This window comes from Misgurnus anguillicaudatus, chromosome 11 (genome assembly GCF_027580225.2).
Source record: "Misgurnus anguillicaudatus chromosome 11, ASM2758022v2, whole genome shotgun sequence".
Taxonomy (NCBI): Eukaryota; Metazoa; Chordata; class Actinopteri; order Cypriniformes; family Cobitidae; genus Misgurnus; species Misgurnus anguillicaudatus.
The window spans coordinates 20,495,261-20,522,878 of NC_073347.2; the positions used below are offsets into that span (position 1 = coordinate 20,495,261).

Below are 27,618 nucleotides of genomic sequence, written 5' to 3' on the forward strand. Positions count from 1 at the left end.
CATCATCTAACAGTTTTATTGATTGTAACTTAATGTTTTAACAATGTAATGAAGGATCACACACAGCTGTACGTATTGTCATTATTGTTGCACAAATAAAAAGTCTTTACAAGGAATGAAAACATAATCACAATATGACATTAAATTAAACACTTTCGTACTCTGTTTTGCCAGTATTTAAATCTTGTAGTTACTGCAGAATGAATAATTTATGCCTAAAAAAATATAAAGTAATTGACTCTGTTGTATCTTGACACATAATCCAGAAGAAACAAAGTTGTCGGTTCAAATAAACACGTCCAATCATTGGCAAACATCTACAGTACGTGATGGTAAAGAAGCTCCCTTTAATTCCTGGTTGGGACCAAGGTTTTCTTGATCTTGCATTTATAACTGTTGTTCCACGACAGAAGCAGCACAGGCACTTAAACATGAACATTAAACTGTACATAGTCATGCAATGATACAACACGGCCAATCGGCCTCGTGGTAACAATTACCTATAAGCTGCTCGAAGCGTGTTTTATGCAATTCCAGCCTATTTGAAATCTATTCCACCACTCCTATGTTCTAAACACTAGGTTTTACAGCAGAAATAAAAGGGAACCAACTTTATCATCATATTAGATATATACAGTATTATATAAATATACACATCTTCACCCATGTCTTTTCCACCACTGACATTTGTTTGCACTCTTAACTATCAACCGGGTCCACAATTTTTGCGGGAGAATGCAAAGCCATCCAGTTTGCATAAACACTATCATTGGCATATCTTGTAAAGACAGGGTTAGTGGCATCGAGTCTGTTGAGTAGTACCGGGCTCTTCTCTGGCCAGTTCGGGTATGACATGCCTAAAAACGAAAACATATCATTTTTTCTGCTCTGAGGAAGCATTCAGTAGATTCCAGACAGTAAGGCTCTCAAACAAAACTCAGGTTGTTGAATGTTATGAAACCAATGAGTAATTGAAACAGATGAGTTAATACACCATGAATGATTTGTTTATTTGAGGAAATGGCTACATCTCAAGGAGCCAGGGACTAAATGTTTTGGGTCGCCCCCACTACAAGGTTCCCTATTCTCCCCTCTTATGACAGCTCTGGAAAAGTGAAATAAACATGAAATCATTCTTTGGTCCTCATATTTTCATGAAAACACTCTGTGATGATGACATTAATTTTATGGTTCCTGTATCTTTGGTTTTTTATGTATATTATTTTAAAATGAAAATCAGTGCTCTCCTAAAATGTGTTTGTCCACTCCCAGAAAAAAGGAGTCTATGCATAGCAACTGCCTTACTGCTGGCCATTTTATTGCTTAGTAATGTATAATTATACATTTGCACAATTTGGGAAAGCTAACAAAGTCTTGCATATTTGGTGTATAACAAAAAAAGAGTTTAATTCAAAAGCCTTACTGCTTCTTTTTACAGCACTGACTCAATCTACTTTAAACACTCATTTTCTGTAATATGTTCAGGATATTACAGAGAGGAAGAGTACATTCAGAGTATGGGACCTGTTTCAAATGTAAACCAAACCTAAAGCACTGCAAAGCAATAGAAAATCCACAAATGATCAAACATCTTATCATATGTTTTCTTCACTGAACAAAATACATATTAAGGTGTATATATAGAATGGATTTGCTTTTATCAGTAGTAATGATACAATAATGCCTTCAAAAGCGATGTTTCAAAAAGTAGAGTACATCGGAAGCAGGTCCAAACCAAACGTCTGATCCCTAAAACCCCAAAACTACAGCAATAACCGAATAATCTATGAAACACAAGCAGTATTTATAAATCATTGGCTGTCCTGCCATTAGAACAATCACAACACTATGGAAGCCAAAAACATAAACTGATTTTGTTTCCTGTATTAGAATCGAGTAAATGCATGGGAAATTCTACCATAGAGCTTGTTTTCAATCCAAGTAGAGGGAAGGGTTCGAGGGAGAGGGGCGTTACTACAGTCCACTAAGGGTGTGTCCTCTTCAGAGAGGGAGTCGTCATACAGCAGAGCATCTGCCGGCGTGGAGGCCGCGAGATCCAGATAGTCCTGATGAAGGGGAAATGCACAGTTAGGAAAATGAATAAATGCATAACGGTGTTCATTGATAGATCATTCTTCATGTGAAACATTTAACATCTGTTGAGCAAAATGGCAAGAATAGGCAATGTCACACATAATGTTCAGGTGCTTGGCATCCTTCACTACAGAGTGAGTTGTGAAATTGTAATGTTTGTGAAATATTTCCAACCTAGCAAGCAATAGCCATCATTTCACCATCCAGGTTAAAGGCAGGGTGCATGATCTCTTAAAGCCAATGTTGAAATTTGAAATTACCTAAGAAATTACCGAGTCTCTTTTCCTAAGTGTTTTTCAAAAATCATGCACCCCTTCTTTAACTATAGACCTGATACAGTCCAGCTACGTTTAAACCACTTCTAGCAAAACCTTTAATTTGGTTACATGTATGATATTAGTCAATGATATAAGTCGACAGTGATTACAAGGTGTTTGGTTTCTTTCTTTGGTTAGACGTCTATAAAATTTTCAGTGACAGCCCAAAATTTTGTCTTGTTTTAGATCTGGCCTGTGCATAGATGGCTATTAGTCTTATAAAGCAAAATTTCTTGCTCAGAAAACATCAGATAGTTTGAGTGTAATTATTTTACACTTTTAACTCATTATGTTTATCTCATAAAGCCATAAATAAGACTTATATTTTGTTTTGAAGTAAATATCTGGTGGTAAAAAGCTTTACAATCTAAGGGTGTGTTACCATGTTTATCCATTGTTGTAACTTAAACATTGTCACTTACCTTCATTCTTCCTCATTATCATCAAACATAAAAGAATGAACACATTTCAAATCAAACAATTTGTGAGTAAATATGTGACTGTTTAACAACAGTGTCAAAAAATGGCTTGTCTGTTCAACCTAAATCTGCAAAAATTTGCTCTACACACTATAAAAACTTTGGCCCAAGTTGTCAGTCAATTGTAAAAGAGATGTGTTTTAATGTGTGTCTGTGTGACTTTACATGAGAGAAAGTATTTGTTGATTTCTTACTCGGCTTTTCACCATCATCTTCTCAAGTTCTTTGCTGATGTCTGAGAAGTTTGGACGCTTATCTGCCTCTTGTTTCCAACAACGAAGCATCAGATTGTACCTACATTACACAACACAGCATTTATCACCCAACATACAATATTTGTGTTTGTTATGTTAAATGTGCAAAACCACACAAATCTAGGAAAAAAAATTTAAGACTGTAAAATATATATCCCTGGTGACATCAGATTTTTATTATTTAGCCCTACAGTACAGTTATTTTACTGATGCTGTGTTGTGTCAGTTTAGTGACAGTGATATACGCACATTTCATCTGTGCAGTTTTCTGGTTTCTCCATCCTGTAACCTGTCTTCAGAAGGTTGAAAAGTCGTTCTGGGGCAATCCCTGGGTATGGGTTTCCACCCAGAGTCACAATCTCCCATAGGAGTACACCAAAAGACCAGCTAATGAGAAAAACAAAGATTATATAGCAACTGTAATGAAAGACGTCCTTTACAGGCAACAAATTCTTCACATCTGATTTGCGGATTGTTGCATTGCATGTAATGACTTACACATCACTTTGTGTGGTGTAGATGTGGTCAAACAAAGACTCTATAGCCATCCATTTGACAGGAATTCGACCCTGTAATTTAAAAAATAATAAGTCAAACAACTCTTAAAGGGCACTTTACCTTGATCACATGCAAGAAAAATATGACATCCAAAAATGGTTTTCTAGAATAACATAGAATGAATCTAACATTTACACATCTGTAATACAAAACAAAACAAAACAAAAAAATATTAATTTGAATACATCTCTTAGAGGACAATATTCAAACTAACACATTCATTAGCTCACCTTGCTCCTCTTAACATATGAATCTTCCTCATAAACATCTCGGGACAAACCAAAGTCGGATATTTTCATCTTTCTTCCTTCTGCCACAAGTACATTCCTGGCAGCAAGATCTCTGTGTACAAGCTAAAACACATAAATGTTTTATTTAAATGCCTATCAACAGCTGTTTCTTATCTCCTCTTTAATAAGTTAAAAAACATTTGAGTTTATATTCTCTATATACTGTTGAAATACCTTCATTTCAGCCAGGTATTGCATTCCTCTGGAGATCTGCCATGCAAAGGAGATGAGGTCACCCATGGTTAGAGCTCTCTCATCTGGGTTTTCCAAGTAACTGGAGTTTCGGTTGGCATCATTGCCCATATAGCTGGGCCCAACTTTCCGACTCTCTCTCAGGAAGTTGCGCAGTGAGCCATACTTGGCATATTCAACAATTAAGTGTAATGGACCTAAACAGATCAACTTTTGTAAGCATACAAGGCAAACAGTACAAATCAAACACACTGAAACCTTAAAGGATTAGTCAATTTTCTTAAAATAAATCCAGATAATTTACTCACCATTATGCCATCCAAAAAGTTGATGTCTTTCTTTGTTCAGTCGAGAAGAAATTATGTTTTTTGAGGAAAACATTCCAAGATTTTTCTCATTTTAATGGACTTTAATGGACCCCAAAACTAAACAGTTTTAATGCAGTTTAAAATTGCAGTTTCAAAGGACTCTAAACGATCCCAAATGAGGCATAAGGGTCTTATCTAGAGAAACAATTGTCATTTTTGGCAAGAAAAATAAAAAATATGCACTTTTTAACCACAGCTTCTTGTCTATCTCCAGTCCTGTGATGCGCCAGCGCAACCTCACGTAATACAACATCACGTCAAGAGGTCACGGATGACGTATGCGAAACTACGTCCCAGTTTTTACAAGTGTGGAGAAAGAGGACCGTTCCGACGTTGTTGTATGTGGAATGATACAAATTAATGTCTTTGTGTCAGTTTATTGTTTAAAATGGTCCACAAATGTGTGTTTGATATATGTAACACCTGACCTTTCCACGGCATTACGCAATTACATGAGGTCGTGCTGGCACGTCACACGACTGGAGGAAGACGAGAAGTTGTGGTTTAATATTTTAATTTTTCTTGCCAAAAATGACAATCGTTTTGCTAGATAAGACCTTTATGCCTCGTTTGGGATCGTTTAGAGTCCTTTGAAACTGCAATTCTAAATTGCATTAAAACTGAAGAAATAAAGTGTTGGGGTCCATTAAAGTCCATTAAAATGAGAAAAATCCATTAAAATTAGAAAAATCCTGGAATGTTTTCCTAAAAAAACATCATTTCTTTTTGACTAAACAAAGAAAGACATCAACATTTTGGATGACATGGTGGTGAGTAAATTATCTGGATTTTTTTTAAGAAAATTGACTAATCCTTTAACATATAGTTTTTTATTATATAATGTCTTACCATCCTGACTGCAAGCTCCATACATTTTAATTACATGAGGATGATTAACCTGCTTGAGCAATGTAAACTCTGACAGAAGGTCTCTGAGCTCACTGTGAGAGGCATTTTCTGTGGTGAAAAGAAAATCATCATTGGTAAATCATTACAGACACTACATATTTTTAAGGGGGCTTTTTTAAGATGTGAAATAAATATTTGGTGTCCCCAGAGTACATATGTGAAGTTCCAGGTCAAAATATTAGATAATTTATTATAGCATGTTAAAATTGCCCAAATGTGCTGTTTTTGGGTGTGTCCTTTTAAATGCACTAAATGGCAGTGCCAGTTGGATAGTGCAGATTGAGGGGTGGAATTATCCCCTTTTGACATCACAAGGGAGCCAAATTTCAATTACCTATTTTGTCACATGCTTGCAGAGAATAGTTTATCAAAACTAAGTTACTAGGTTGTTCTTTTTACATTTTCTAGGTTGATAGAAACACTGGGGACCCAATTATAGCACTTAAACAAGGAAAAAGTCTGATATGTCATCTTTAAGACCCAGCTTTTTTAGGCTGAGTTACCTTTTAACATTTTTACAGCAACAGTAGTGTATCCAGCTTTTCCCTTAAGACGGAATGCCGTGGCCTTCACAACTTTCCCAAACTCTCCCTCTCCCAGAGTTTTTCCAAGCACTAAGTTCTTCCGAGGGAACTCCCACTTTGGATCTTCCTATTAACAAAAATTAGAGTATTAAAGCAACACTATGTAGTTTCCATGTAAAAATCACTCACAGCTCCCCCATGTGCTTGAAAAGCGCAACAGTGCCTGGTATCAGACACTCTTCTGCAGGCAGGGGGAGGGGCGGGGCTGTGTGCTATACCCTCCACCGCCACTTTCAGAGTTTGCTTGTAGCAGCTAGGAGGCTGCTCAGGTTGCAGCAACAGTACAATTTGTCCAGTTAAAAGTTGTTCTATGATTGAAATAATTTTAGAGACATTATTTAAAGGTAAAAAAAACTACATAGAGTTGCTTTAATATTATAAATAAAAAAGTATTAACATTATAAATTAAATTAAATTTCTATGAAAAATATTACTTTTAGGTACAGTAGCACCTTATGATAAGATTAAATTCATTAACAGTACATAATTGTTGTTCACTATATGATAACAAAAGCTTAACTAATGTTACCAGATTTAGGTTACAATGTTAAAATCTTACAGAACTTACAGGTATTTTGAAGGTGTCAATGGCTACTTGATTCTCCATGGAGTCTAGAGACGCTCGCCGAACATTGTTGGCTGAGTAACTGATTGGGTAAGACTGGGCCGGTCGACGGAAGGTCATCTCGGCCGAAGCGATGGGCGGCTTGGGTGTGCTCTTGTGATAACGGTGAATAAAGTACGAAGACAGAAGGATGGAGAGAACGAAGGAGAGAAGAACTCCTGTTGCGATGACGGTCTTACACATGTCATCACATATAGCCTCTGTAAACAGACACAGAATCACAGTTAGCTCATATGAGAGGACAAAACTACAATCCCAAACTTTTTCAGCTCACCCTCTATTTCATCTTTTTCACAGAAGCACTTGTCTGCGTAGCAGTAGCAGGTCCCATATCCAGCTTTAATTCCATACAGGCCCCTCTCATGACCCCCGATAATGGGCTGACCTGATAAAAACATTACAAAGTTGTTGCACTTCCCGAAAACACATTTGTAGAGTTATGAATAGCTAATGAAATAAAACAGTTTTTAGATATACAGCACTGTGCAAAAGTCTTAGGCCACCACTACCAGACTTGTTGTTTAAGTTAAGTTTTAATGTCCATCCATATTTATTTTTCAATCTATTTTGTTAAGATACAAACAGAAAATATGTACAAAAAATAAAATTTCAGGACTAAATGTCTTCTTTAGGCATCGTCTGTGTTTAGTGTGACCACTCTTGGCATTTAACACATCTTGAGCAGAATGAAGTAAAAAGACCAATTTCTTTAAAATTAGAAATTAGGATTTAATTTTATTTAGATTTAAGAGATCCTGCAGATTCCTGCTATTGCTCAAGTGGAAGGGAAGTTTACCCTAAAAACTTGACACAAAAGTTTACATTATATACAGTTTTAATACTATATACACATTTCCTGTATTTTCTGGATGTATTCTATTAAACAATTATACATGATCACTATTGCATTGCAAAAACAACAATTTTAATTCTGGCATGGTGGCCTAAGACTTTTGCACAGTAATGTATGTTTTACACGATTAAATATTTATTATAACAATAAATTTGTTTCTCTGACTGGTGCAATCCTGGGGACATATGGATATATCTTTGCTTTCAATGGCATCACAGTAACCGTCAGGACATGTGCGTAGGTCAGGGGAACACGTGGAATATTTTGCAGATATTCCTGCAATAGTAAAATAAAACAGTAGAGAATGATTTAATGATATTACATATAAACAGGCATAAATGTGGAAACAGTCATTTGTTAAGTGCAATGTATTTGATTTTTAGATTTCATCAAAAAACATTAGAGTAACGAGAAGCCAAGCTAATTGTGGTTAACCTTTATCGCTGCCTTGTCTCCACTGGCATCTGCCTGTGGGTGCTCCCAGGCCCCGAGACGACTCACAATCTCCCCTCTGTCTCCTCTCTGCACAAGCCAAAACCCGCTGCTCATCCATCCTCATATGATTACCTACATGACACAGATGGAAAAAAGCAAAACATTGGGCAAAGTTACAACAGCTTAAAACAACTTATCAGGCTGACTACAACTAAATAAAATGAGGTGAACTAAAATACAAGAAACAAAATGAACCATTATCATAATAAATTATAAATTACCTTGACCCTCGATAAAGACGATAAAGAGCTGAGTCCTGGCCTGCACCTGGTTCTGCTGTTCCTGAGCCGTAACCACAAACTGTAGCTCTTGGCATTCAGTTCTGTGTAATGCCTCAGTGTCGTTCACATAGAGGACACCAGACATCTCATTTTGGCTCTGTGCAATGCTGACTGCCGCGTAGCATGACTGAGCATCAGCAGAGATGTTCTTGTCTGCTATCTCCAACTGATATTCAACATCAATGCCCTTAAACATCAGACAGTTGTCCACACAGACTTTCCCAATCTAATAAAGAAACAAACACAGATAGGAGTTATGTCACAGATTGGATGAATTGTTTGTGATGTGTAGTTTCGCTTAATATATGTAAATTGTCACATTTTTAAAAAGGGGAGATAACAATTACACTGAAAAAAAAATTATTCATTGAATTTACTCAATTTTTTAAGGTAAGTGGTTGCAATCAATTTATTTAAGCTACATTTAAACAAAAAAGATAAAGTAAAGTAAAGTAAAATATAAAACTTTTGTTTAAATGTAGCTTAAAAAGTTAATTGCAACCACTTACCTTAAAAAATTGAGTAAATTTTACTCAGTCAGTGAGTAAATCAAGGTTATATTTTCACAAAATATTCTTTACGAAGGGCAATTTTATGTAGAAAACAATAAAATACAAAAATGACTTTTTCTGGGTTTTCACAGACTGCATGATTCACAAATTATAAAATATACAGTATTGTGCAAAAGTCTCAGGCCACCATTACTAGCTTTGTTGTTTTAGCAAAGTTTTAATGTCCATCCATATTTATTTTTCACTCTTTTTTAAGATACAAACAGAAAATGCAGGAAATATGTACACAAAATTAAAAACAAAACAATTTTCAGAGCTAAATGTCTTCTTCAGGCATCAGTCAGTATTTAGTGTGACCTCTCTTGGCACGAAACACATCCTGAGCTTTTTTAAGGAAACTCGAGTCCTGAAGTAATTCGATTAGAATCAGAAATTAGGATTTCATTTCATTTAGGTTTAAAGGTGCAGTGTGTAAATTTTAGTGGCATCTAGTGGTGAGGTTGCGAATTGCAACCAACGTCTCAGTCCACTGCCCAACCCTTGCTTTTGAAATGCATAAAGAAGCTACAATAGCCACCACTGGACAAGCATTTCATCGTCGGAGACAACTTAGTAAAAAGGTTTGTCCATTAAGGGCTTCTGTAGAAACATGACGGCACAAAATGGCGACTTCCATGTAAGGGGACCCTCTGTGTATGTAGATAAAAGCGTCTCCTTTTAAGGTTATAAAAACATAACGGTTCATTTTAAAAGGTCTTTATACACCACTGATAATATAGTTTTGTATATTATTTTGCATTTCTTTTAAGAGATCCTTCTAAAAATGACACACTGCACCTTTAAGAGATCCTGCAGTTTTCTGCTATTGCTCAAGTGGAAGGGGAGTTTATAAGTACCTGACACTTCAGCTTATACTTTTATACAGTTTTTAATATTACATACACATTTCCTGTATTTTCTGGTTGTATTCTAATAAAGAGACTGAGAAATAATTATATATGATCACTATACAATTGCAAAAACAACATATCTAATGGTAGCATGGTGGCCTAAGACTTTTGGACAAAAATAATTTTGGACAAAACAGATCAAAATGTAAACAATAATGACTAAAACATTTTTAAAGCACCTGGGAGTATGTCATGGCTTTCCGTGACAAACCAAAGTAGTAAGTGATATTGGTGAAGCGAATAGGAACCGGCAGAATAGTAACATTAAAATGTAACATCACTGTTCCCTCCGGGCCTGGAAAAGTAGTGTCATTGACCATATAGTCCAACTGAAATGAACGAGCTTCTGTGACAGAAACATTCTGAATGAGCTTCAGCTCTGAGGACAGAGAACAGATAAAAAAATAAGGTTATAAAGTAACCCCCCCAATTCTTAAGATATGCAAAGTTTACAATTTTTTGTTTGACACTCACTGTATTCATGAACCGTCCCACGCACATTACTAAAGATGGCCTTTTCTTCCCTGAATTTAGGTTCTATAGTGAATGTGTTTTTGATCCAGGGGTCATTAGTTAATATGGTACCAACAAATTTATTTTGACTTTGGTTGCTGGGATAGACGGGTGTCGTGTCTCTGTCGTAAACAGATAGAGATCCACAGATAGTTCCCTATAAAAAAAACACATTGCAACTTTAACCACATAGTCATTGATTACATTCACAACTTAAAAATCTTTTAAAGATGTGAGGTGTCTCATACACACCTCGCTGCGATTGAACTCTATTACAACGTCTTCGGTGTCTGTTCCATTTAGGTAAGGGGGATTATCATCCTCATCATAGATGTTGACATGCAGAGGAATGTCCAGCATGTGCACAGCCTCTTCTGTTTGTACCGTACACACAATAAGAAAACGGTACACTTCCTTCTCTTCACGGTCCACGGGTGCCGTAACCACCAGCTCTGAAGTGGAACCATCAACTGCAAATGGGACTGGCGAGTCTGTGTTGTGCAACAAAAGAAAAAACATCACCATGTGCAAAATAAATACAACCAATCAGTAAATGACAGCAAACAAAATGCAACTAAAGCATAGTGATTCCAATATAAATATAACAGTACTATAAGCACAAAAAGAATTTAGTTTATACCCGCTTCTACTCCATAACTGATGGTATAGTTAGGACAAAGACTCGTGCGTGTGAAGCGACGGAGTTGCCGCATGGGTCCTGGCATACGGTTCTCTCTGATGTGAGGATTTGTATCCCTGTCTGGAAAGCACAATTTCTCCAGCTTCACTTGAGCACAGGGGGGCGCCGTCGCATTGATGAATGTTAAGCTGACCTCTACTTTGGGTAGGAGATTACACATTGTTTTCATTGTCTTCACGGGCATTGTAGAGACTGTAACCTTCAGTGTGAGCTTCTTCAAGGGTCCGGCTGTGTCTGGAGGACATTTAGACATGTTTTTCTTTAACAAGGATGTCATTTAAAGTATAAGTGTTACATGCTTTGAAACAAGGGAAAAGACAGTCAAAGAAAAAAAAAACTACAATTACAAATTAAATTGATAACTTAACTAATTGGGGGGCTGCTTTCATATTGTTCAAATAGCAACATAGTGGTATTTTATGTCATTCTTAACAAGATCACATCTAATAAAATCAAACTCACAAAAGCTACTGAAGTCACTCCACTCCAGTGTTTTGTTCATGAAAAGGACTCCAGAAGTCTCATCCATATGAAACCATGATGCATAAGGAGAGGGTTTCTGAGGATTTCTCCAGCAAATGAAGAAATAGGGCTTCTCTGTAGAGGTCTCTAGCATGGAATGGACCTGAAGAACCGGAGATCCCTGTGGTTGACCCACGTAGATGCTATCCGAGTACTCGCTTTGAGGGAAATAAAGTCCAAGTGAACCTGTCCAAAATACACATGAAATGTCACGCATCTGTGTGCACTGTGGAAAACAGTCTTTACAGTTTCATTCCAAGCCATTGTTAACTTTTTGGCTATAACACTTTTTGACACTCTTCACTGACTGATAAATGTGAGCAATTTAATCAAATCTCATAAAGATTAATTTGGCATTAGCCTAAAAAATTCTTCAGAATTTATAATATTAAAATCCTTTTATATCATTAATGTACAACATATAAATACATTTATATAAAAAAATGTGACCCTATCTATGAAAACTCATCTGAATTACTGTTTTCTACATAAAATCATGTTACATAATGTAAAGAACATTCTGTAAATATATAAACTTGATATCTTTAATATTGACTAAGTGAGGTCATGTCAAAGATTGAAAATTAAGTCAAATTTATGATTTTATGCTCCTAATTTCAATAAGATTATAAAATTTAGCCTGGATTTCACAGGCAGGGTCACATATAAATGTTTGATATACACGTATTAGGGCTGTGAAAAGATTATGTGTGATTAATGACATACGAAATAAAAGTTTGTTTTTGCATAATATATGTGTGGGCACTGTGTATGTAATTATTTTATATATATAAATATCACACACATTATATATATATATATATATATATATATATATATATATATATATATATATATATATAAATATATATATATATATATATATATTATTAATTTATATTACATAAAAAATAAATTTCTTAAATGTATACATGTATGTGTATATATATAAATAAAATTTTTATTTATGTATTGTTTATATATAAAATATAAATATAAATATAAATATATATATATATATATATATATATAAAATATTTTATATTATATAAACAATACATAAATAACATTTATATATATATATATATATATATATATATATATATATATATATATTTATTTTATTTTTTTATTATATATATATATATATATATATATATATATATATATATATATATATATATATATATATATATATATTCATGTAAATGTTTCTTAGATGAATGTGTGTGATATTTATATATATAAAACAATTACATACACAGTGCCCACACATATATTATGCAAGAACAAACTTTTATTTTGTATGCGATTAATCACAATTAATCTTTTCACAGCCCTAATACGTGTATATCAAACATTTATATTTGACCATGCCTGTGAAATCCAGGCTAAAGTTTAAATATATATATATATATATATATATATATATATATATATATATATATATATATATATATATATTTTTTTTTAACATTTATAATTTTTTTTAAATTTATATATTTATATTTATTTTTTAATTTATATATAAATTACACACACATATATTATGCAAAAACAAACTTATATTCATCTTTTGACAGCCCTAAAACAGATATACATTTATCTGTTCATGGACCCCATGCTTCAAAATTTCACTAATGCCCATAGGTCTACAGATCCTGGCTTTAATGATAAATAATTATTCAATTTGTATAGTTTCATCTCAAGATACATTTAACAGTTTGAAATGAACAACATCAAAATAGGTTATCTCAGATACAAACGCCGCTAAATGCCAAAAATGAGACGATATTAACCGAAAGCTATCTGCCCATTTTATACGTTCATTAAATATTTTCTTTTCAAATCTACTTAATCCCAGCCTCAGGCCATTCAGAAATACTGTGTTGTATGCAGAATCCATTAAGAGTCTAGTAAAAAAGCTCACTTAAAAGAGAACATGTCAGATGCACTTAGAGGATTTTGCATCTGAGCTCTTTAAATCTTCTCTTATTGACTCTTATCTAAAAACTGATGTACAGGAGGAACTTCCACACAAGTGAAAAGGTTATGCACTGAATTCATTAAACACATCCGTTTTCCTATTGTGTAGGACTCGCTCTTTTGTCATCGAACAAATGAAACGGCATCTCATATGACACTGACACTGGTCTTTTAATGAATTTCTCACATGGTCAATATAATGCGGTCTCCGATTCTCCTTGGGTTCACCTTGGGAAGTTTAATTACAGAGGATAACATAATACTGCCTAGAAATGAATCATTACCTGCAGGATGATTGTGGATGGAGATGGGGGAAGGGTAATCTATAAAACACTATAAGCTCCCCATGAGTTTTACCAGTAAATGGAGATGCAAGTGTTCGGGCTGTAATTATATCTCTCTTGTGTTCCTGTCCGACGACGGTGGGCGGCCACTTAGGAACGTACTAATGTCATTAGCAGACAGCAAAACTAGATTTTCTATTTCTGTTGCTGCAGTTGAAGCGTTGTCTCTGGTTTCAGACATTGATTTAATTTAGCTGTGCTGGGATGACAGGAGGCCGGATTGATGGATACAATGCGGCCAACCTTCCTGAAGGATGGAGATACACTCAGGACGAACACTACAAACATTTTTTATTAAAAGCCTTGTCAAGACACAAAGAAAACATAAAACTGTTTTTTTGTTCGTGTGAGGGATCGCTGGTCATGTTTGCTGAGGTTTTTTTTTAATTTTATGCATGGTGGAAAGTATAAAAAAAGGACAAAAACCCCTGCAGAACTGGTCAAAGAGTTTTGTGGCTTTCAGTCGATCTATATGCTGGCGTTCACCTTGAAGTTTGTAATACAAAGATTGTTGGATGCTTTAAACTGAAGCCTCTCATATGTCCCAACTCTTTATCTGTGAAATATGTGACCCTGCCTATGAAAACCCACCTAAAGGCATTTTTGTGATTTACTGTTACATAAATCATCCTACATAATGTTAAAAATATTCTGTGAAAATATAGACCTTAGTATCTACATAGCAGTGTCGGCCGATGACTTCTTTTTTCGAGGGCGCTCGATGCGAAGTTCGTCACAACATGTATGTAGCCCATCATGTGTGTGTTTCGTATTTTTAAAATATTTGTCTTGAGATCGTGTGTGCATGACGTGTCTTGTCAAAATAAGTGCCTTCTGCAGACGCGTCTAAAGGGTTTATGATAAAAGAGACGCTCGCGTTTGCCAGAAACTCGCATAATCTCATGCATAATAAGAGTTTACTGTTAAGGAGGTGTCTTGCATGCATTTTGTAAACGTGAGCGTCTCTTTTACCATAAACGGTTTTGACGAGTGTGCAGCAGGCAATTATTTTGACAAAACACGTGATGTACATGGTTTACATGACGCAACAAACATATTTTTACAAAACACAAGTCACACACATAACACTCCGAACACTTATTTTGAATTTGCGCCCCTCGAATGAGCAGTCACGAGCTGCCACTGCTACATAAGTACAACATTTTCTAAATGAATATCATATTAATCTATGATCTAATAAAATTCACCTTTTCTGTGTTGTTAGATTGCCTTAGAGTGTAAAACATGGTTAAAGGTCAAAATATAGATACAGATATGTATGTCTGTGGTACCAATATGTACCTTTGAGGTAATAATATGCATATGCAATATATGTAATAAAAAGGTGCAAAGGTGTACTTTTTGAAAGGGTTCCGCCTCAGTGAATATGTTTATACCTCAGTATTACAAAGTGAGACCTGATTCATAAACCATAGAATAACTGAAGGCTGGCAGCATTTCTCTTTAGCTGATACAGATACTATGTTGAACAAGGCACTAGATTTGGTGTGACATTCATTCATCATTCTGTATCAGTATTTCAGTGGAGTGCTTACAGTGGAGTGGATAGCAGTGTTGTGCCACTCTAAGATTCAGAGCAGCATAATAGCATTCAGAGATGAGCCAGAGAGAGAGACATTTACTTTCACTTCTACTTAAACAAATGAATAACACTGGGGTAGCTATGTTGGTCCCTCTCAGACAAGGACTCCCATACTAAAGACCAAAGATAAAAAAAAAACTATAAAACCACTTTACATTGTCACTCACTTATGCTTTAATTGATTAATGATTAGATATAGACGGTTTCATCTGACGCACGTGATACATGTCTGGATCCGAACTTTACTTCCGTTTTTTTTTAATGGTCTGACTAGTTGCTAAACTGATCTCTTGAACAAATGCCTCGTCGAAAATAACAAATGTTTTGGTTTCCTAGGTAATCTATATGTTGTTTTTTTGCTTGTTATATAAATACACTACGTTTAAAGAACTTTGTTGTTATTTAATCTTAGCGGAGTTTACCGGAAGTTACGTGCGAACCGCGACAGCCGCTTGTTTATGTTGTTACTGCTGAAACGGTCTATATACAAGAGTCCAATATTCATGAATAAATTGACCTAACTACACTGTTTGAACTGTGATTTCAAAGTATTGATCAGTCCTTAATTCTTCACCTAAATGTTGTGTAATTTAACTTAATGAAGAAGAACTGTGACTTTAACTGCCAAGAGAATTTATAAGTAATAGATAATGTACAGGCAGCCGGTTGTTATCAGAGAAATAAGCCCTGACAGTGTGTTTAGGACCCGACGCAAAGTGGAGCTGCCTGTACATTATCCCGCTTATTACACAGCTATTCACCTCATAAGTAAGGTAAGTATTAAAGGTGCAGTGAGTAAGATATAAAAGCGTCTCTTGACAGAAATGCAAAATAATATACAAAACTATATTAACAGAGGGGTATAAAGACCTTTTTATAATGACCCGTTATGTTTTTATTACCTTAGAATGAGACATTTTTATCTACATACACAGAGGGTCCCCTTACGTGGAAGTCGCCATTTTGTGCCGCCATGTTTCTACAGAAGCCCTTAACGGACAACCTGTTTTGTGCTAAGTTGTCTCTGTCAATGACATGTTTTTCCGGTGGTGGCTACCGTAGCTTCTCTAAGCGAGGGGTGAGCAGTGGACTGAGCCATTGGTTGCAATTCGCAACCGCACCACTAGATGCCACTGAAATTTACACACTGCACTTTTAAATATTGATTTGAAATACTTTATTTGCTCATTTTAACAAATGCAGACCGTCTGCAAGGAAAACCTGTTTACTTTCGGTTTTAAGATAAGACAAGACGTTCAAATGTAATGAACACATTCATGTAATGAATTTGGTATAATCATTTGTAAATATAATGTCATGTTATATGTGTTTTTTGTGTAATATTAAACTGTACCTGTCAAAATAATTGGCAGCATCCGGGTTACTGTGCACTCTAAAAACAAACGGTGCTATATAGCACCAAAAGTGGTTCTTTGCTCGTAATCATAGAAGAACCGTTTTTAGTGCCACACAGCACCGGTGAAGCACCGGTGAAGCACCTGTGAAGAACCACATAGTGCCATGTAGAACCAAATGTGGTGCTTTAGTGGTGCTATATGGCCCCTATATGGTTCTACACAGGCGCCTCACCGGTGCCATATGGCACTAAAAACGGTTCTTCTATGGTTATGATTCAAATCAACAGTTTTGGTGCTATATAGCACCGTTTGTTTTTTTAGATTGTGTTATTAGTTTTAAGCGGTTATTACAAAGTTGCAAATACCGCAACTGGCCAATCAAAATCAAGCAATGCAATGAGTGGTTTAATAAATAAATATATACCTGCTGTGTTCAGACATACTGTATGTTCCTTTTGCTCTCTTTTTAAATTTTTTATGAAAAACATTGATTATACATTCAATAGTTTGGAAGTGAAAAGTGTAATTTTTTAAGTTAAAATCTTACTTTCCCCTATACCCGCTAAACGTGGTATAATGACATTTATGCATTTACATTAGGCATGGGCCGGTATGAGATTTTGGCGTAATGATAACCTTAAGCAAAAATACCACGGTTTCACGGTGTTGCAGTATTGCCATTGCAACACTAAAATGTGTTATTTTCAAATGTCTGCATATACAAACAACTTTTCAACTGGACACAATACATTTTATTTTTAAGGAACATACAACATGTATGCCAGGTAAAAATAAGGTCTTAAATTATAATATTCTTTCAAAAAAGTATAAAATGTAAAATGTAACAATTATTAAATTCTTCAGCAAGCAGATAGTGTGCGGGAATTGCTTTTTGTGTATGTTACGAGACTTTTTGTCTTCTTAGCCTACGCACCTATCCATTCACTTCAGGTGTGTGACGCTAATTTGTTTGAAAATTTTAAAATTAAAATGTAATTGATTTGATGTTTACATTTAATATTATTAATATTAATACATGACTTAATTATTTAACTTAATTTTGTGTAAACACAGCTTATACTGTACCTTGAAATGTATCACATTCAATTTGAATGGTTTTGAAACCTTGACTCTTTAAAACCTTGGTATACCTTGAAACCGGTAACCGGCCCATGCCTAATTTACATGCTATACATTTTTTATCAGCATGTGCTCCCTTGGTTCAAACACATGACATTTTGCACTATAGAGGTAAGCCATTTAAAGGTTACTAAAAAAAGTTATCAATATGCTATCAACAAATTAGTATAATGTTACCTTGAACATCACAATCAGCCTGACAGCAATAACTTACTCAGTGGTGTGAGTTTGAGGCAGGACTATTGCACATGAGGGATTGGTTTGAGAAACCTGTGATGTTTTCAATTTTTTTCAATCAGTTTGGTGATGCAAGTGGTGCATAAATCACACAATTGACCTTTATTAAGTGTATTAGTGGTCCTGGCCGAGGTAAAAAATACTCTTTGGCAAAGTAATTTGAGTTTGGAGCTTTTGCAGATGGGAGCTGCAAACTACGGCCTATCCGACCGATTTGAATCTTTCCAAATTCAATTTATTTCCAGGCTGTAAGCCAACAGAAAGCAGTTTATATCAAGCTAATTAACTCAGAGAATCAAAAACGGCATACAAGCACGCGGGAGTAGTGGTTTTGTGACATTAAAAGTCACATTTAACATGAGGTTTTCTTAGAGATGTGTCTGTGCAGGTGACGGCAGCTGTGAGATGATGTTTGGAGTTATGGGTGATCACTTGATCAGATTGGGCTCGATGCTCTGACCTCTTCAGCCACATCGTGGATCATGACTGTAAACACTATGATGCAATCTGACATATTGATTTTAGCTCACAGGCGAATTGACTTTGAACCTAACACACACACATACACACATACAGGACAAAAATGCTTAACAAGTAAAATTATGACTAATATTTATTCTGATCAATTATCTTAAATATGCAGTAGTTTTGTTACATTTTATTATGGATCATTAGAATGTGTGCCAACTCTCTTCAACTCTACTTTCTGCTACTAAAATTCAATTGATGATGCCATAAGTTAAAGAAATACTTTACTGGAAAATGATCCCATAAATTACTTACACTCTAAACACAAACGGTTCTATATAGTACCAAAAGTGGTTCTTTGCTCGTTATCATAGAAGAACCGTTTTAGTGCCATATAGCACTGGTGAAGCACCTGTGTAGGACCATATAGTGCTATGTAGAACCATATGTGGTGCTATATGGTCCCTATATGGTTCTACACAGGTGCTATACAGGTGCTTCACCGGTGCTTTATGGCACTAAAAATGGTTCTTCTATGATTACGACTAAAGAACCACTTTTGGTGCTATATAGCACCGTTTGTTTTTAGAGTGTACCCTCACGCCAATCTAGGTGTATATGACTTCCTTTTTTATTTCTTTCCATTTTTAGTGATCAATACATTGTGTATTTTATTTTTGTGAGCTTAAATATGGCGGCACATCCATACCGTTGAATCTCATTGGCTCTTGCATGTCTCGTGACAAGTTGGCATATGCGAGACAAAGCAAACCAGTGAGATTCAATGTTATTGATATGCCACCATGTGTAAAATTACAGCTTTTAAACATTTCTGTTTTTACAATAATGTATCGATCACTTAATACGCTTAAAAATATAATTTTCTCTCATAAATGTACTGTATGGTTTCACTATCAGTGAACTTTTCTTTTAATAGAATGATGAGATTGCAGTCGGTACTTAACGTAAATAAATCCTTTATCGTTTCAGAGCACCACTTTAAAGGCATATGGACCCAAGTATATATAGTGTCCAGACTCCAGAGTTAGTGTAAATCATCCTGGTGATGAGCTTTGCATGTTTTGCAGCAAGAACTCTTAGCGAGCGAATAGGTTAATGGGGGGCCGACCTCTGGATCGGACTGCAGAACGACAGGAACTCAATTAGCTCAACATGCACACCGCCGCAGAAATCTACCATCTATGAGATCATGGGAGCCGTATGAGCGCCTGGGTCTTTTTTGCCATTCCCTTGAACTCAGCAGAAGGCGGAAACAAGCTAGCAGAGCAATGCCCTGCCTTAATCCACTTAATACTCAAAGAGCCCTATTCATGACATGCTGTATGTAAACACAGACATGGTTGTTGCGATTCTCATGCAGCCCCCGAGATGCAGCTTTGTATTATTCTTTGTGTAGTCAATGTAATTTTCAGCCTGACAATTAATTTGGGTCATCTAATTTATGTTTTTGCCTTTTGATTATTTCACGATGCACGCTGATGTCGGAGAAAACTTGGCCCATGACCTCTCGGCCAAGGTCAATGTGCAGGGCATCCATCGCCAATGATGACCAAATCAAGAAGTAGCAGGCCAATCAATAGCATTATTTATCAACAGCTGAGTACGTTTTAGCCAATAACAGTAACCGCATAAGGATGCCACCAAGCTGCACAGGCAAACAGTGCCACAAGCAAAGTGAAATGCAGTTCAATGTGAGTTCAGTGTTGTGGATCACTGGTCCCAGAAGCAGCATCCAGACATATATTGAAGATATGCCGAAAACAAGAAATTATACCTTTTTCATCTCACCGTGTTTTGTTTTAATGTCGATGTGCAGGTAATAAAAAAGAAAATTGTACTGAAAATTCAACTATTTAATCAACTAAAAGGCTGTCAACTGTGCCATAATTCAATACAAGACTATTATTAGGGGCTGTCAAGGTTATGAAATTTGGCTGCCGGTTAATTGTCTAATAAATTGTGGCAATTATGACGATTAATTGCCTGTTTTTGGGACTTTGTCCATTATGACGATTAATTGTCTGTTTTACTAGTTTGAATTCTCATAATTTTTTTCTTTGTTAATGAAATAATTTTCATATATTGTTGTGAATATAAAATTAAATCTTTATCAAGGTTTACATGGCAGTAATTATTAATACACATAACACATATTTACAAGTTATCTGATACTGTCTCGTTAATACAGGCGCTGCAGCTCCCCCTTGTGTTTTTTAGAGAGATGTGCAATCATCGCGGTGATCTGAAATCATCGCAATGAGGTCAAACAGTTGCAACGAGACGATTATTTAATCATTGTGACAGTCCTAAATATTATTATTGATTATTATGGTTAAATTCCCCTCATCGTGGGTTCATAATATGCCTTACATGGGTATCTTTCCTCATATGACACTGTCTGAAAAAAGTGATCAAAATGGTCTCGATTTATCACTGTGGTGGTTACCTTTTCTAAAAGTACATCTTTGTTCCTAAAGAGTTCATAATAGTACACCAGATTTACATATTGGTACCAAAGAGTGCATATTCATACATCAAAGGTACATATTGGTATCTGTACCTAAATGGTACATGTTAGGACCATTTTAAATCGTACTGCTCTAAGGACAGCTGGGGACCATTTTTTTTTCATCCAACAATGAGAAGGCCATTGACTTAGAATCAACAACAAATGAATTATGGTTGACTTGTGTAATATACGCAATTAAAAAACATTTTATCCAAAGTGCATAATTTCCAAATGCTACTTAACCCTAAAGACTTTTGAGAACAATTAGCTTGCATTTATAACAGTAAAACTTCTAATTGTGCCCCATAACTTTTTCTACATTATTAGTTTTCAATTTTCTGATTAGAAGATCACCATTACGACTTATCAGTATGAGCCGTACTGGAAATGGGACTCAATATATGCATGCAAAATTCCATGCTTAATAGTATAATATAATATAATCGATCATCATAATCAGAAATGTAATCCACTATCCCATCAATGTGAGCATGGAATGGACATCAGTCATTAAGGAATCTAATTTAAAATCTCCTGTGGGATATGGCAGTATGTTTGAATTTACTTCGTAATCTCTATTGGGATTGGATAGGACATTACGACTCATAAAGAAGAGACCCTTGATCAACATGTTGTCTTTGATGGTATCATTACCATATGTAATTGCCAGCATTATTCACTTAATGTTATAATATAAGCTTGAGACAGAGACAAATCAACAATAAAGATTAGACTAAACAACACAGATGCAGACCCATTATGAAAGCCATTCCTTTCTTATCATAGTAGCTTAAATAGTTAAGTAGTGATTAATAACAACAGCACCATGGGTTAGATTTCCAGGGAACAGAAATTCGAGTAACATGTACCTTAAATACTCAGTAAATCTCTAAAAGCATATGGCAAATGGATAAATGTAAATGCAATGAAAATGTGTCACCAGTGTGATCTATTACTCTATATGAACCCCAGCCCAGTGTTTTCCTCATGCAGCGTTCCCCTCTGCTACCCAAAACTGCACACACTCAAAGAGATTTTACAGCTTCTACCTGCTGAGTCTTAACATTCACAGCTGATGGTTGACATGGGCCAGTGGGTAATTTTACATGGGCTAGTGATTTGAAAGTGTTGAGCTGGCATTTCCAAAGACTTGCATTTTAAAAATGCAATGCAAAACCATGCATGTGGAATGATGGATAATTTGAAATCCAGTATTGCAATTTTTGAAAATATTTGTATGAACGTTCCACCCCACTAACTCCAAGAAAACACCAATACCAGCCAGACAAAGTTTTAGCTCCTTCCTCCTCTAAACAAGATTCACAGGACTAAACAGGCAGTTAAGTCCTAACTAAGTCATTGTGTCGGTTTCTCATTGTTGTAAATGATCACTCTAACACACCACGCATCAATGACCACTAGAAGATAACATGTAAAGACCCATGTAAAAAACAAGAGCCCAAAACGCCCTTGGGACACAATTTCAATCAATGTACTTCTTGTCCTTCAACCAAAGCAAATTAGATTCCACTCATGCATAGGACAGAAATGTGACCCATAACTAACTAAAGGATTTGCGTCAGGACACCAATAAGTACAGAAGCCACACACCAAACAGTTTACGTGGTCCAGGTGCAATGAATCATTGTACAAACAACAGACTTCACCATATTGCTTGAATATAAATCGGCACCATTAAAGTTTAAATATAATTTGCTTTACAAGTTAAAGTCGTGTTGTGTGCCTTTATACATACAGTACAAAAAAACGAATTAATTTTTTTTATGTTTTTCTATTCTGCCTGAAAGTAGTGATGTGAAGGGAGTTTTCAATGAGCAACTCATAACACCAACTACAGTAAATTATTGTAATAAAGTCTGAAATAAACTAGTGTGATATATCAGATGAGATCTAAGCTTTGGCATGTGATGAAAATGATTGGGTTAATGCAGGATGGAGGGCGGTGAGTTGGGGAGGCTTTCATGGTTGGTTTGAACTTTATTTCCTAATGTTTCTTTCCATCGGATGGGCAATCTCCTGTGGCCTGATCAAGAGAAAAGATCTCTTGGGTGAGGGTCAAAAGCCACGGCACTCCAACAGATAAAGTAACAGGGTCAAAGCTGTGTATCCACAAATCAATGTCTTACACACACACAATACATGACCTGGCTTCTGGATTTATTTAATGCAAACAGCTACCATGATGGAAAGCTGTAGGCAGCAGTTTGACTGTATAGGGGTCAAAGGATTTATTTGAGTATCAATTGCATATACTCTACTTCATTAAAGAAGCTTATCGTCGTATTTGTTATCCATTTTATTGTTATATTAATTTAAATGAAATGATTTCGATTTTTTCTGAGGAGCCTTTAAGCATTTTCTAATCAATATTTCATAAAAAGTATTTTTGTTTACTTATTTTTAAATTAAAGGAATATTCCATTTTCTTAAAAGAAAAATCAAGATAATTTACTCACCACCATGTCATCCAAAATGCTGATGTCTTTCTTTGTTCAGTCGAGAAGAAATTATGTTTCTTGAGGAAAACACTGCAGGATTTTTCTCACTCCAATGGACCCCAATAGAGCCCAACACCCAATACCCAACTCAACACTCAACAGCCCCTCCCAACGGAGCTTCAAAGGACCACAAACGATCCCAAACGAGGCACAAGGGTCCCATCCAGCAAAACGATTGTCATTTTTGACAAGAAAAATAAAAAATATGCACTTTTTAACCACAACTTCTCGTCTATATCCGGTCCTGTGATACGCCAGCGTGACCTCACGCAATACATTATCACGTCAAGAGGTCACAGAGAACGAACGTGAAACTCCGCCCCAGTGTTTACAAGTGTGGAGAAAAAGGACCTTTCCAACGTTGTTGTATGTGGAATGATACTAATTAATGTCTTTGTGTCAGTTTATTGTTTACAATGGTCTGCAAATGTTCATTTCATATATGTAACACGTGACCTCTCTACGTCACTACGCATTTACATTAGGTCGCGCTGGCGTATCACAGGACCGGATATAGACGAGAAGTTGTGGTTTAACAGTGCATATTTTTATTTTTCCTGTCAAAAATGACAATCGTTTTGCTAGATAAGGACCTTTTGCCTCGTTTGAGATCGTTTAGAGTCCTTTGAAACTCTGTTGAAAAAAACTGTTAATTGTTGAGTCAAGTACGAAATGTTGGGCTCTACCAAAGTCCACTAAAATGAGAAAAATCCTGCAATGCCCCCCTCAAAAAACATAATTTCCTCTCGACCGAACAAAGAAAGACATCAACACCCTGGATGACATGGTGGTAAGTAAATTTTTTTTATTTAGAAAATGGAATATTCCTTTAAATGGTGGTTTAAATGAATGCACATTTAAGTGCCTGCCACATATATTCTGACATTTTATTTTTCATAAAATAAATGTGAACTAAAGTTCAGCGCAAACATTTATGGTGAGACAGTGAACAAAAGCTCTGGTGTCATATTAAAATTGGTCTTTACACTGCTGATGACTAATTCAAGGTCAAACAACTGTACAACGCAAGCAAACAAACTGTTGTGTAAATGTCAAACCATCACAGCAAGCGATGAGATACCAGACAGTGACACAAGATTATATCTGTCCCCAGTAGGACAAAACTCATTGCTTTTGTCATCATCCATTTCACGGGATGGCTTGTCATAAAATAGATGAGATCCATTTTGCAGGAGGCACTGCCAACTATCCTGTCTTTAATGAGGGGGTTTAAGCCTCATCTGTTATCAGAACTGTGTACTCTATTATTTTACTGCCAGTTTTTTCCTTTCGGAAGACAAACACATTGTGTTTGCCCAGAGCTAAGCACACCTGCTGCACACCTGCCCTCTGACCACCTCTCGGCACTAAGCTTTTGTTTTTCCTCACGGCAAGCAATCGAGGTGCTTCCGCAGCATCTCTAACAAAGGTGAAAACAAGAGCCATTCAATACTAATCATACTGTTCTTTAGCACCTGCTGAAGAGTAATGTTTACATTGGTTTTTGGGAAGAGTTGGGAATTATTAATTAAAATTTAACTCTTTGTATGTTATCCCACTATACATAAAAGATAATAAAAGGATGAGTTATTAAACCCAATAAAAAGTGGATTTAAATATATTTAATAAACACACCCGTAAATGCACACAAAGCCATATTTTACAAATATTAAGTAAAATGTTATTTTAAAAAAAACATTTTAAAAGAGTAATTTTTCATGACTCTGTTTTCATCCATACTAACGCTAATAAATTTTAAGGTTTAAATTTTTCTCCTTAAAAAATACTGCACTCTTAGAATGGATGTGTTAAAAATAACACATTATTGTTGATTCTGGGACAACACACTAAATGTGTTGTCCCAGAATCCACCCATCTCCGTGTTATTATTAAAACAAGACATTTTGTTTTATTTTTAACACAACTTGTGTTTTATTTTAACACAAAATCTACACAGAATGATACATAATGTGTTAAAATTACATCAGCTTAACACAAAAAGATGCGTTAAAAATGAACACATACTTTCTAAGAGCATGCATATCTCTTAACAAATCATAACAATTTTTATTTGTACACTCCAAAAAAGGCTGATTTATTTTCGACAAACTTTTATGGGAAGACACTTAGCACTTAGGTTAAATGAACCCCAAAAAAATTATATTTGACCCAACAATGAGTTTAAACAACCCAGCATAAGTTCAATTACAACCCAACGGGTGATTGTGTTCGTACATTTTTGACCCAAGATGGGTTGAAAATAACCCAGGATTTTTATGCAACACTTTTTGAATTATTCCACATAACATCACGACAACAATGATTAAATGTATTTTACCTGGACGACATGAACAAAATACTTTTTGCATGTAAAGAATTACATAACCAAGAGGGTTTGATATTACAGGTTTTCTTTTTTAGTGAAAAATGAGCAAGTCTTAAACATTATAACAAAATGCAAATAGTGTAACAGCAATTTTGTACTGCTGCACTTTGCATTGTGACAGAATGTAGGTTTGATTGTTTTGAAAACAAATTCAACATTCTTATTTACTCATCTTAAATCTACCTTTCAACACACAATTATAGCCATTTAGTAAGCAAGCACAACGATATAAGAAATGCAATACTTCACACCATGCCAACTGTCTTCCGAATGACCAGAATAGCTGTAAAACCTTTGCTATGTTCCACTTTTGTCTGTATTCAAGCTGTTGCGATGTGACCATTCCCGATTAATGCACTGGCCACACACTGAGATTTACAATCTATTCAGGATGAGTTAGAATTTAACTCTAGTTATTTTGAGAGAGGTGTGTTAGTACAGTTGGACAGATGAGTTTTAAATGTGATTACGGTATAATGATGTAAAGAGACATGCATATTGCTTGCAGGAACCATGTGGCACATTAAGGTTGTAAATATTTTGGCTTCGAACCCAGACTGTCCCTATGAAACTATCTGTTAAATCTCTTTAGTAACATTCAGTGGTCTGCGTGAGACCCTTTTTGGATGGTAATGATAATAATGATATAAAATTATACAAAATATATGACAAAAAATGGGAATGAAAAGGTATGTTTTTGTTAATTACTGTAAATTACACATTTGAAAATTGTATTAAAAATAGTGTAAAGGGAACTTTTGCTTTTTAATACAAAATCAATCAAATCCACAATTTCCAGAAAGTAAAACTGACTCATCTTCATTATTTGCTGCACAATTTGGCAAAGAAAACGAAAACAATTATACAAAAATCAATTTATAAGGTTTCACTCCACCTCTGTTTCATGATTCTCATATTTATATTCAGATATATTCTGAGTCATAAAACATTGACAAAGAGAGTGACTACGATACGATTGCTCACACCATGGCTCTGTCTCAAAAAACAACGAGCTGTCTACCTAGACAACATGTGTGCATTACAGCGTTATAACCTGTGTGAATAAGTCTGAATTAGCCATCCCAGAGATGCTCCTAAGGTTTTGAGACACGGCCGCTGTATTGTCACTTAATAATCAAGGATGCAGATGGGACAATAATTTTTACTAACTTAAAGTGTGACAAGTGTACCGATTACTGCTGCACAATAAATGTATACAATACAAAGACGACATTAAAAGTGTAGAGTACACTACGTAAAAGACTAAAACCCTTACCTTCAGACAGGACAAGCAGGACCACAGCGATATCTCCCCAAACGATTCCACGCGCTCTACCCATCCTTGTCAATCATAAGTGTAATTTCAGAAAAGCAAAATAAACGCAGTGAGGTAAAAGTATACGCTTATGATTAAACAAACTTTTTAATGTTACAATTCGCGCGCAAAGCAGCCACAAAAGTCCTTAACCTGAATGTCCCATTGACGGGTCGTTGACTGCAGCCTTGCTGCTGCTGTTGCTGGACCCTCAGCGCGCGCGCACTCGCGCACAC

At 35.5% G+C, this 27,618-nt stretch overlaps 1 protein-coding gene across 1 annotated transcript; it reads right to left on the bottom strand.

Annotated features, from left to right (window-relative positions):
- On the bottom strand, window positions 1-27,618 carry ret (ret proto-oncogene receptor tyrosine kinase). The gene is made up of 20 exons (XM_055170630.2): window positions 27,344-27,618; window positions 11,437-11,682; window positions 10,915-11,208; window positions 10,527-10,765; window positions 10,236-10,431; window positions 9,941-10,140; window positions 8,240-8,525; window positions 7,959-8,090; window positions 7,689-7,799; window positions 6,945-7,055; window positions 6,614-6,870; window positions 5,965-6,112; window positions 5,402-5,509; window positions 4,167-4,381; window positions 3,933-4,055; window positions 3,643-3,713; window positions 3,394-3,531; window positions 3,085-3,184; window positions 1,919-2,066; window positions 1-857 (listed from the first exon to the last, which is right to left on the bottom strand). The coding sequence occupies exons 1-20, from the start codon at window positions 27,405-27,407 to the stop codon at window positions 700-702; spliced, it is 3,345 nt and encodes a 1,114-aa protein (XP_055026605.2). The 5' UTR covers window positions 27,408-27,618; the 3' UTR covers window positions 1-699.

What these genes read in the sequence shown, in the direction of transcription:
- ret (XM_055170630.2), bottom strand. Translation starts at nt 27,407, where the DNA reads ATGGGTAGAGCGCGTGGAATCGTTTGGGGAGATATCGCTGTGGTCCTG. An exon ending in CAGTTATGGAGTAGAAGCGG is followed by an intron (nt 10,766 to 10,914) that starts GTATAAACTAAA and finishes TGCACAACACAG; the next exon opens with ACTCGCCAGTCCCATTTGCA. An exon ending in TACACCACACAAAGTGATGT is followed by an intron (nt 3,532 to 3,642) that starts GTAAGTCATTAC and finishes TTTTCTCATTAG; the next exon opens with CTGGTCTTTTGGTGTACTCC.